Below are 12954 nucleotides of genomic sequence, written 5' to 3' on the forward strand. Positions count from 1 at the left end.
CTCTCAGAGAAACAGAGGTAAGACTGCAGCTGTTTTCACACTATCATTTTAAACACTACTGGAGTTTCAGGTTTTTCCCTGTGAGGAACAAAACCCTAACAAGGAGTGCTTCTCTCACTATTGTTGTGTGCAAAACTTTAGTTTATAACTTCAGAATGTTTTACACAATTTACACTAATTCTAGAACAAACTGCTTGTTTCCATCCAATCGAATCTCTGTGGAGTGAAAAAAAAGATGAACTTTAGGTAAATCAAATGTTAAACACCGCAAAAGATAACTAGTGTGTCCAAAGTTAATGTCTGCGGTTAAGATAGAAATAATAATTCATATAGTTTTTTGTTAAACTGTACCTAAAACTGTTAAACTGTATAATTACCATTTGGAACATCAAATGTCTTGTTCTGCTGTGTCATTAGTGAAAGATCAGACTCTGTGACCGTTCAAAAGGTGATGATCACTCTCTTAATCTTAATTATTAGCAAGCAAGAAAAGATTTTTATCCGAAGCTGGGCTGAATGAATAAACACTGTTATTGCACTCCTGATATTAAATCAGACTCTCAGTCAACATAGTAAAAACAAGAAATAGTATAGGCCTAGATGTTCAAAATGGTAAAAACAAATCTTAACTCAATAAGTTTTGCTGTAACTTCCGCTGGTCGTGTCATCGTCAAATTTCTTTGGTTTTGGATATGCATCATTAAATTGATCCTCATAATTAGACATTTGAAGCATTTGGTATGAAACCGTACTTTTCACCATTCTCGCCACTAAAGCTGAAATACATAGTATTACACATGGCAGGTACACTAACACCAAAACTATCACTATACTAAAATTGTTATAATTTAAAAAAGAACTGTCACATTTTCATAATCCCGCTATAACTTCATAAATCTCCCGGTTTGATGTCATGCAGTGGGGTATCAGCTGCCTTTCCTTGAGCTGCTTTTACCTTAACATAAATGTTAAACCCCTTCCATTCCCATAAATGGGGTCTTCCAAACAATATCCAAAGCAAACTTTTTTTCTTTTTCTTTTTTTTTTCCAAAACAAAAGTTACCATCCCCCCTTCTGATGCATGTTCCAACCCGTGCATCAATTTAGCATATTGGTTGAAGAAATGTTTTGGGAAACAAGGTTTGCCATCAACACTAAACCAAACTCTGTCTCTAAAGGGGAACTGAAATGAAATAGGAAGTAAAGGTGAAATAACAGATGTGTTATTATTGTTATTTGTGGTAGGCAGGGTCCACTCCCCGCGGATCCTTAAAAAGTCTTAAAAGGTCTTAAATTAGATTTTTTTTATTTAAGGCTATAAGTCTTAAAAAAAATTTTTTTTTTAAATGTCTTATTTTTACTTATGCAAGGTCTTAAATTTTAGATGAAACTTTGACTTAGACTTATCTAAATGCTTTCGAAATTAAAACTATCTAATTAGCGTAGGCCTACATATTATTTTTTTTATTCTATCTTGGTGGATTTGCTTGTTCACGTGACAATTCGCGTCACTTACGGTAGTATATTAGCCTACATCTGTCTCCTGCACGCGAGAGGACAGAAGAAAACGAGTAAATGTCAGTTCAATTGTAAGTTCATTCTTTATGTGCTTAGGAGTGTGCGATATTGTCTATGAACTATGATGATATTGTAATCATTGTTTTAACTATGTATGAGGCACTGCGAGTGCGAGCTGACATCACATTTGTCTCTCATGCTTGCTTTCACTGCGTGATGTGTCAGTGCAGTTATATATGTCCCCAAATGAGTTTTTGTCTTATATTTATATCATATTATGTTGTTATATTAGAATATCACATGAGCAAGAGTGCCGTTTTTCTTTGCACAATTGCAAATATGCTATTTATTTTATACAACAGTTAAATTAACAATAAAGTTAACATTGTGAGTTACTTTTTGGACACAATATTGTCAATTCTCACTTTATATCGCCGACGAGAATTTCATAATGAAGCCGTAGTCCAACAGACAGCGATGATTTTTATTATTTTATTTTTTTTAACTGAAATCCGCGTTTTGAACGAATCATTTTAACGATTCAATGAACAATCACTTGTTTTTCTGAATGAATCAGCCGTTTGAACAAATCGTTTGAATAAATGACTCCAACAACTCGCTTATTAAGACAGTGACTTGCCGCCAGCTACTGGTGGTTTTAGTTTCATATTTAATGTATCCTTTAATGTATCCTAAATTAAAACGTTAAAATTATGAATCATTTCATATTTAAATATTGAATAGCTTTATTTATGCAATTGTAAATGAAGTGTAAATATAGTAGGCTAATGCCAGTTTTGATGCCGCTTCTGTGTCACCTCTGCACTGCAAGGATGGATTTTAATTTAATGATTTAATTTGACATTGGTACTGTGTTATTCTAATATAATTTAATTTGAATGTTACAATTTGACATAAAAGGTGATGCATACCTCTAAATACGTTTAGAAACAATGTCCATATATAGGTGAAAATGCCCCTGGAAATCAATTTAAGGTGGCTAATATTGCCCCTTAATAAAAATGTTAATTTCAGTCAATACTGTGAACTGACCACTGCATAGAATATAAAAAATATTAATATCTTCGTGGGTCTGCTGTCAACAACAGGCCTAAACCAGCCAGGATACCAGTACAAAAACACAATCAGTAAAATATCATCTAATTATTATCAACAAAACTTTGAAAATATCTAGACATATTTTTGTCAATATTGCGCACCCCTAATGTACGGTATTCATTTTGATTTCTTCAGGTCTTAAAAAGCCTTAAATTTGACTTTAAAAATTGTGCAGATACCCTGGGTAGGACACTTAAAACTGCTGAAGTAGTTACAAGGGGGGAAAACAGTGATGTTAGTTTGTTGTTTTGTTACTAGGGCACAGCCATCTTGAGCTTCAACAGTCTGTGACGTCACTGGCATGATAGGCTACCTTGACAGCTCCAGCAAAATGGCATCTCAAGAGCATAACAGATCGAGAGGGGGGTCTTATTGCATTGCAAAAATTCAAATTGTGATCTGTCCAACAAGCGAATATAACACCTCCGATGCCATCAAGTACTGAATAACCTGTTTGTAAAATGACTGTGGCATAAATGTGACCATGGCGGGTCCTGTAAACAAGTTCCACTCACCCCTTAGTTGTTATCTTGATGTCCACCTTAACCGTAGATCACCTTGCTAAATTAATCCGACATCGAGGATGCTATTCAATATAAGCAATATCCATCGACGACACCCTCAAGATACTTGTTACTGTGATTTCTGCCGCTTTCAAACTGTGTATAAGAGATGCGGTGGCGCGCCTTGCCAATTTAAATTTGATGAGCGCACACGCCTAAACGCAATGCACAGACAGCCAGCTGTCACAGCGCGTGCACTAAACTAATTTCTCTTTATCGTCTTATTGCATTTAAAGTGTCAAAAACACAAGGTTCTATGTGTATCAGTGTATTCTAGATCCCTGCATTACTGTAGTTCTTAAAGGGGTGATAGAATGAAAAACCAAGTTTACCTTGCCATAGTTGAATAACAGCAGCTCGGTGGGTAAAATGGCCATACACAGAATCTCAAAATCCTATGTCACTAAAATCAACCTAGGGTCCTTTGCACCATGACCTCGAGCCAAACACCCCCCCCCCCAGAAGCCTTTTTTCCCTTGGTTGAACAATATTAAAGTTAGAGCTTATTTAGAGAAATCAGGCGGATGGCTTAGTGCAGGCACTAATGGATCCAAGGCTGTATCTCGTAAATTACCCCACTAATAATGAATACCTAGAATGGTACCAAACTTACACAGTAGTACAAATAGGTTCTGTACTCATAAAACGAGGCATTGGAAAGTTTATGAGTACATCAGGAGTTTATTTAAATAACACTTGCCTGACGGCTCATGCTGCCGCTAACCTGGACGTCGACGTCACTTCAGTGGTTTGGGAAAGTTTAAGGAGTTTATTTAAATAACACTTGTCAGGACTTGTACGTGTTTTTCCCAAACCACTGAAGTGTCGTCGACGTCCGGGTTAGCGGTAGCATGAGCCGTCAGGCAAGTGTTATTTAAATAAACTCCTGATGTACTCATAAACTTGGCACTGGCACACAAAGGAAGGTGGTCTCCAGGCAAATGGTCTCCTACCCCCAAAAGGTGTAACCTCTGAATTCAAATTTCCATTGTTAGCACATGTTTCCATTAGGGATGCTCATATTGACCGTTTAACCGTTAACCGAAAGTAAAAATGTTGACCGATTAATACTATCAGTTAAACGGTTTAAAACTTTTTTTAAGCTTCTCTTTTTTTTTTTTTTGCTGCATGGTTTAAAAATAAAATACTATATAGCTTATATTTATTAGCTCACGGAGCACGTCGACGCGCAAGCGAGACGTTACCTGTGTATTCCCGGGACATCAGGGTGTTTTCTGCCACGGGAATATTCCATCCACACTACTGCGTGCTCGTTTAGAAACGGAGACCTTTTGCTACGTTTGTACCTCCCGTCCAGACTAAAACGGCAAAAACGAAGACCTAAAACGGAGAAGTTTAGAAACGCTGCCGACCCCGTTTTGCGTTTTGAATCTCCGGAGGGCGTTTTAGTGAAGACGGGTCAAAACGGAGGACTTAAGAAACGATGACGCAGAGGCTCACGCTCGGCTCTATGATTGGGTGTCATCAGTCATGGAGTATACAACACAGGTAATATTCAGTACCAGTAAACTCCACCCGCTGGAATAGTTTCTTACAGTAAGAAACTGCTGCGTCTCAGGCGCGGCTCGCGTGCATGCTAGAAATAGAACCGACGCCTATTTTTCATGCGACACGCAAGCGTGTTGGAAGCGTTTACAGGCAAAATAGAATAGGAAAAGAGGTTTATATGTCATTTTAACACAAATACATATTAATAAATGACATTTTGATGTTTCAAAAGCAGACATCCCAAGTCTCCGGAAGTTCCGGGAGTCTCCCGCATATTGATAGCGGCTCCCTGATGCCCGCAAATCAGTTAAAATCTCCCAGAAGCAAGAGCGCGCAAGCGTAGCGCACGCACGGCAGAGAGAGGGAGCGAGAGACCTTGCGTGTGTGTGCTAGTCTGCGTGTGTGCCTTGGGATTTTATCTCTACTCTCGAACCGAATTCATCAGAATCCCCCCCCCCGTTGGAGATTTCTCAAACCGATTTAATCCAAAAATACTTTGCCTCAAGAAAAGACAGTAACACGTAAAGACCTTCCGCACTGATCGGATGCCGGACTTTGGGCCGATCGAGCACGAGTTTACAGGTCCATGGCAAAAGGTAGCCATCGATATTGTGGGACCATTTGAGTCTGCTACATGGGATTGCCGCTACTCCATAACACTGGTAGACTACTACAGTAAGTGGCCAGAAGTAGCTTTTGCATCGCAAGTGACAACAGATGTCACAATCTTCCTGGACACCATCTTCAGTAGAGAAACAAAATCTACAATGCATAGTGTTACATGCCTCCCCAGTCTAGGGGGTCAGGGAGGCAGTAACAAGGAAATTACTAAAGAGTTGGCAACCAAGAACTCTCATCTCCTGTCCCACCACTCTACAAAGAAAAAAAATCACACTGATTTTTGTAACACTCAAGAATGACTTTATTTAGTCCAAAGTACAAAAAAAAAGGGAAAGCATCAATAGGCTTCAGGAGGGGACAAGGCCAAAACAACAAACATAAAATTCTAACCTTTTTTAGGGGGTATACTTTCTTAACCTTTCAAAGCAAGATTCAAAATAAATGACAAAGTTCTTACCTTACTCCCTCTCTAACCAAACACAGGAGAAAACATGGACGTGAAAAAAAATGGCATCCCCCTCCCTACGGCTTCCCAAATTAACTAAACCAAAATTGTATAATCAAAGTCAAAAATGGTAAATGTTTTAAACTCAAGGCTCTTTCAGTAGTCAAATTAAGTTAAGAAAACTTAGCTCAACTGCAGTCCAAGTCTGCTTAGGTCAACAACAACAAGTAACCAACAAGTTACAATCAACAATGAGAATTTTAGCACACATGCTACAACTGTGAGGCAGGAGAAGACAGTCTTGGCAGCCTGGAGTCAAAAAGGAACTCAGCAAACTGGGTTTTCCTCTCCAGCTTTATCCACAAGCCTTCTCAACCAAGAGCCAATCAGTGACAACCAGGAGATGATTGTAATTGGTGTCAGCTGGTCTTCATTTGCACTCAGGAGGGAGAAAGAGAGAGAGAGCACAACAACAACAACAAAAAACCACCAAAACATTGTACACATAATAATTACGCCCTGGGACGTAACACCCCCATCACCAAATTTACAACCAATGGCTTGTAAATACTTTACATGTACAGTTTCTTTCACAGGTACCGTAACACGTTAATCTCCATCACAGGCTCTGGAGAGTGCATCTGCCAGCAGGTTCTCTGAGCCTTTCTTGTATTGAATGTTCAAGTTAAACTCTTGCTGGTAGAGTGACCAGCGCATCAAACGCTGATTACTTCAAAATGTTTGAGTGCCATCACTAATGCCAGAGCTTCCTTCTCGATGGTACTGTAGTTGCGTTGACTTTTAGAGAACTTCTTAGAGAAGTAACAGACGGGATGCTCGACCCCAGCACAGTCCTCCTGCAGTAGGACTGCGCCAGCTCCCACAGCACTTGCATCCACCTGCAGTTTAAATGGAAGAGAAAAGTTCGGAGCTGACATGACCGGGGCATTGCAGAGAAGGTCTTTGGCGGCAACAAAAGCACACTCACACTGAGGAGTCCAAACAAATTTCTTCACAGTACTAAGCAGATCAGTAAGGGGAGACACTAATGTTGCAAAGTTTTTACAAAAACCCCTATAGTACCCTGCCATTCCTAAAAACCGGCGTAACTGATGCTTGGTACTAGGGGTAGGAAATTCAACAATGGCAGTTACTTTAGCTGTAACAGGTTTTACACAACCCTGACCCACTTTTTTCCCAAGGTAAGTTACCACACCTTTAGCAAATTCACACTTGGCCAGATTCAGGGTTAGCTGAGCATCACTTAATCTGTTAAACAGACTTTCCAAACTACAGTGGTGGTCTCCCCATTCACTTGAATAGACTACAATGTCATCCAGGTAAGCTTCACAATTAGGCAAACCTGCTAAAACTTTTTGCATTGACATCAAATTTGTCTGATAATGGTCCACAACTAACATCTACTGCTTTTGCTGACTTTCTGAAGGAGGGTAACATTCAACATATGTACTCCATACATGTATATTATCCACAGGCCAACAGGGCAGTAGAATCGATTTAATAGAGTGTTGAAACAATGAATCCAATCTGCAATTCAGGAAAAGAAGCCCTGGAAGGCAGCTGTGACACAGTTTTGCATAATTTCCGGGCGACGCCACATGCTACCACAGGGGCTACACCTTTTGAGCATGGCTGCAAGATGCGTACAAAATTGGATGTCCTGCCTGTCAGCACGGAAGTGAAGATATATTCTGAGATCAAACACACTGTGACACGTACACAGCAGAAATGTAAAGACTATACTGACAAAAAGAGAGAAGCTAAGGTGCCCAAATTCAAGGAAAAGGACTGGATGCGTATTAAGAAACCAGAGCATGTTCACAAAGGCTCAACAACGTACACTGCTCCATGTTTGGTGAGAAGGAGAGTTGGTCCAAATACCTTCCTGTTGGAAGATGGGAAGAAATGGAATATGTCTCGTCTCACTGGAGTTCCAAATGAGGTGTTGATAAGTTTGGGGAAAACACCAGAAGGGAAACCAAGCTTACAGCCTCATGCTCATGTAAAGGAACAGCAAACGAGTCCTAGAAGAAGTGTGAGAGTTCTTAAACAACCAGCTTGGTTGAAGGACTTTGTGTTAGAGAAATAAATAGATACAATGTTGCTGAAATAGTCCATGATTCAAATCCAGTCAATTGTTGTTTTGGTTATTTACTTGGATTAGTTTTAACGTTATTAAGGCACTCCTTAAAGAAAGTTCTAGGAGTTAATACTGTAAGAATTGATAAATTAGGAAATGCCGGACAGTCTGTTTGAAGAGTGACCAGACCCTGAGAGAGGACAAAGGACCTGTCTGGAAATTAGCATTTAAACTCACCATTTGTGAGGCAAAGTCTCACCTCAGAACACATCTCTCTCCCTCTTCCTCACTCCCCCTCTCACATGCTGAGACCACATGTAAATCACCCAAGAAAATGTATAGTTTAATGTGAATGATTATCACAGAGTATTTTTCATGTTTGGTATCAAATGTCTCAGTGCGACTGGTATAAATGTCTAATTTCCAAATAAGTAAAACAAAAGGTAATAAGATTTTTAAGAGTTTGTGGATAACTGGCACACAAGGAGGGGTTGGCCTCTAGACAAATGGTCTCCCTACACCCAAAGGTGTAACCTCTGAAAGCAAATTTCCATTGTTAAAAGATGTTTCCAAGTTAAAGAGGTCCTGACTATATAATGAAATGCAGCAGAGGGTTCGGGGCCTTTCTGTAACTCAGATTCGCCCGTGAGGCTGAGAGGGAGACCTCTCAGCCTCATGTATTTCTTAATGTTGGGTTGCATCTTTTCTCTTTATTCCAGAGCATTTGATGTTTTGTATCGATTATCTTTGAATTCATTATGAAATTGGCATGATACATTTACCTGACATAATAAATTGTTACATTTGATTATTCTAACTGACTTTGACATTATTTTCATTAAAGAGTTAAAAGGAATAGTCAAACATTCGCTCACAATTAATGATCCACAGACATCATTAAAACCTTTTCATTTATGGAGTCAGATGAAAAAACGAGAGAATACATATTCAAATGTATTGCATTTAATCAAAAAATACTTTGCCTCGAGAAAAGGACAATAACACTACTGTATAAGACCTTCCGCACTGGTCGGATGCCGGTTTTGGACCGATCGAGCGCGAGTTTACAATACACCATTTGTTTTTCTAATATAACTTGTTTTATATAAAGAGGTAAATTGTTTCTTAAAGTAATTATTTAATTCTATAATACCTAGTGTATGGAATAGAGTATGGTATTATGTTGTAATGTTCGAAGACAGTACCCTAACCAAAATGCTTTAAAGAAAAGGGGAAATGTTGTGTCTGCAGAGTTATTGTGTAGTCACTAGATGACAGTGGAAGGAAGGAAAAGAAAAGAGTAGAAAAGAGACGAAAGAAATACACACTTGTGTCTGTGCTTGCTTCTTTATTTTATTACAAGACGTACAAACATCACAATACATATACATATTTTTTATACACAGTACATAATTTACAAATCTGTACATAAATCTTCTGTTCTGTTTCAGATGTATACATTATTATTTATTTCTTCACTTGGTCTTATTTAAATATTTTTCTGTTCTTGTGTCATATATGTATGTTAATTTATATATAGCTCCTGTAAAACCACAACAAATTCCTTGTGTTTTTGCGCACACTTGGCAAATAAAAGCTCATTCTGATTCCGATTCATACACTGAAAACGACTGAAGTTTATTATCAATGTTGTGGATTTATTTTTGTTTATAAAAACTTAACTTAAAAAAGCAGTATCTATGTAAGCTAACAGAACTGTATAGCAGATGTAGATATCAGTTACAGTGGGACCTCCTGCAATAAATCGATTCTGTTTGCTCTTTGTGTATTAGGGAAAGATCCGGCTCACCTGAGTCCAGCTTAGCGTCTATGAGGAGTGACCGTTCAAAAGATGGTGGACTGCCAAGCTTCAGTGAGAAAACAACATCTACCAAAAGGTATTTCTTGTGTTTCTTGTTGGTCACATATTTACTGTGTTAGAAAGTATTTCAGTGAGTATCATGAAACTTTATTTACATTAAAACCTTTTTCTGAAATGATCAGTGTTGGATAGAGGTAATCTGCTGCTTTGATAATTGTTTGACCAAATTATAAAGACATCTGTGAATCTTTTAGTTTCCATGTGATTTGTTGTTTTGTGTGATTTAGTTACAAAGGACAAAAGACCACAGTAAATATTGGTGCAGAAATTGCACGGTGGGAAAGTCTAAAGGTTCAGAAGGGAATGAACAGTGATATTTTTAAAGATATTTCGTTCCTGCAGTTAATGTTGTCGCAAAGGCAAATTTAGGCAAAGGACACAGCGGACTGATGAAACTATTCACTATTGAACTGTAGAGCTGGTAAGTCCCGCCCATCCATAAAACCCCACTGGACCTCTAGGTTGAAAAATCGTCAATGCAAGTGAATGTGAGAAAATAATTATTTTCTGGTCCCGTTTGAATTGTGCCATGAATGTGAACATATGTTGTCTGTGAATTTTTTTAAATAATTTTTCATGTTTCGAGTTTGACAGTATATTGTATGATTCTTTGGCTAGCAGTTGTGGAAAAGACATAACGAGAAAGACTACATGTCGCCTATGTGACGTCACCCCATAACACATTTTCCCTCCACTTGTCAAATCACGGTGCTAATGCTAATGCTGCGATAATCTATGGAGACAGATCGAGATGCCTGTGTGTTTTGTACCCAAATGTCACCATTCAAACCAAATGGGCTGTTCTTTCTTCAGATTCCCGTCTGATGTAAAAACTAGAGTTGTAGTCCACAAAGTGCTCTCACACAAAGTCTAACCGTATCAAACTTCTACCCGCTAAATTGTAGCATTCTTCACACGAAAAATTTTATTAAAAATTCACAGACAACATATGTTCACATTCATGGCAAAATTCAAACGAGACCAGAAAATAATTATTTTCTCACATTCACTTGCATTGAAGATTTTTCAACCTAGAGGTCCAGTGGGGTTAGCGGAAGGGGCGGGACTTACCAGCTCTATAACCTTGAATTTTTTTGGGGCACACGATTTCTAAAGAGGGATAATGTAGTTGCTGTCGTTCATGCACCTGCTCCCCATGACACGGCCTCACTGCGCTCATTCCTGGCCCTTACGTCTTGTTATATAGTCAATTTCTACCTGACTACGCAACAGTGGTTGAACCCCTGCGTGAAGTTTTGAGAACCTCCACTGACATGAACTTTCTCTGGATTGATAAGGCTGATCAAAGTTTTACCACCCTGAAGACACACTTATCAAAGAGCCCCACTCTAACTCTATTCGATCCCTGACTGCCAACTTGCGTGAGTACTGATGCTTCTGATTACGGTGTAGGAGGAGTCCTTTCTCAGCTACACGCTGATGGTACTGAGCGCATAGTGGCATTTGCCTCCCAAACTCTTTCGTCAGCTCAAAGAAAGTACACGACTGTGGAGAGGGAAACACTGGCTTGTGTGTGGAGTATTGAAAAATGGAGGACGTATCTCTGGGTTAGACATTTAGTTTAGCGCATTGACCACCAAGCCCTTACAACGCTTCTTACATCAAAAGGCACAGGTAGAGCTTGCATGCGAATTGCTAGGTGGTCAGCCCGTCTGTTATGCTATTCCTATGATGTTGCATTCCGCCCTGGGAGATACAACACAACAGCAGACTGTCTCTCTCGACTCCCCTTACCTGAGACGAGTGAACCAACAGATGAACCAGAAATGGTCGCCACTGTTTCTCACTTACTTGCTTTGTCAGTCTCTGAGTTCTCTTCTGCATCGGAGAGCTACCTCCAGTTAGCCTAACTTCGTGCACAGATCAAGAATGGCTGGCCTAAAAAACAAGAAGTCAGTGAAACAAGAACTAGAACCTTACTCAGAACGACAAAACGGCCAAGCCTTCACCTGCACCTCTCATACCTGTGGAACTACCCAACGGGTCCTAGAAGAAGTGTGAGATTTCTTAAACAACCAGCTTGGTTGAAGGATTTTGTGTTAGAGAAATAAATAGATGCAATGTTGCTGAAATAGTCCATGATTCAAATCCAGTCAATTGTTGTTTTGGTTGTTTACTTGGATTACTTTTAACGTTATTAAGGCACTCCTTAAAGAAAGTGCTAGGAGTTAATAAACCATTTGTTTTGCTAATATAACTTGTTTTATATAAAGAGGTAAATTGTTTCTTAAAGTATTCTTTAATTCTATAATACTTAGTGTATGGAATAGAGTATGGTATTATGTTGTAATGTTCGAAGACAGTACCCTAACCAAAATGCTTCAAAGAAAAGGGGAAATGTTGTGTCTGCAGAGTTATTGTGTAGTCACTAGATGACAGTGGAAGGAAGGAAAAGAAAAGAGTAGAAAAGAGAAGAAAGAAATACACACTTGTGTCTGTGCTTGCTTCTTTATTTTATTACAAAATGTACAAACATCACAATACATTTACATGTTTTATATGGTTGTATTAAACGGTACATAATTTACAAATCTGTACATACGTCTTCTGTTCTGTTTCAGATGTAGACTTCAGATGTAGACCAGACTTGGTCTTATTTAAATATTGTTCTGTTCTTGTGTCATATATGTATGTTAATTTATATATAGCTCCTGTAAAACCACAACAAATTCCTTGTGTTTTTGCGCACACTTGGCAAATAAAAGCTCATTCTGATTCCGATTCATACACTGAAAACGACTGAAGTTTACTATCAATGTTGTGGATTTATTTTTGTTTATAAAAACTAAAAAACTAAATAAAAAAAAAGCAGTAGCTATGTAAGCTAACAGAACTGTATAGCAGATGTAGATATCAGTTACAGTGGGACCTCCTGCAATAAATCGATTCTGTTTGCTCTTTGTGTATTAGGGAAAGATCCGGCTCACCTGAGTCCAGCTTAGCGTCTATGAGGAGTGACCGTTCAAAAGATGGTGGACTGCCAAGCTTCAGTGAGAAAACAACATCTACCAAAAGGTATTTCTTGTGTTTCTTGTTGGTCACATATTTACTGTGTTAGAAAGTATTTCAGTGAGTATCATGAAACTTTATTTACATTAAAACCTTTTTCTGAAATGATCAGTGTTGGATAGAGGTAATCTGCTGTTTTGATAATTGTTTGGCCAAATTATAAAGA

The 12954-nt window shown here is 38.6% G+C and overlaps 1 protein-coding gene across 1 annotated transcript in view; it reads left to right on the forward strand.

Annotated features, from left to right (window-relative positions):
- LOC309507893 (uncharacterized protein) overlaps nt 1-12954 on the forward strand; it is a 313871-nt gene that overhangs the window by 189674 nt on the left and 111243 nt on the right. The window contains exons 54-55 of the mRNA XM_082182320.1: nt 9670-9774; nt 12690-12794. Of these exons, the coding sequence (XP_082038446.1) occupies nt 9670-9774; nt 12690-12794 (210 nt within the window). The remainder of the gene's footprint in view (nt 1-9669; nt 9775-12689; nt 12795-12954) is intronic.

The sequence above is a fragment of the Leuciscus leuciscus genome (genome assembly GCF_965113295.1).
Source record: "Leuciscus leuciscus genome assembly, chromosome: 10".
Lineage (NCBI taxonomy): Eukaryota > Metazoa > Chordata > Actinopteri > Cypriniformes > Leuciscidae > Leuciscus > Leuciscus leuciscus.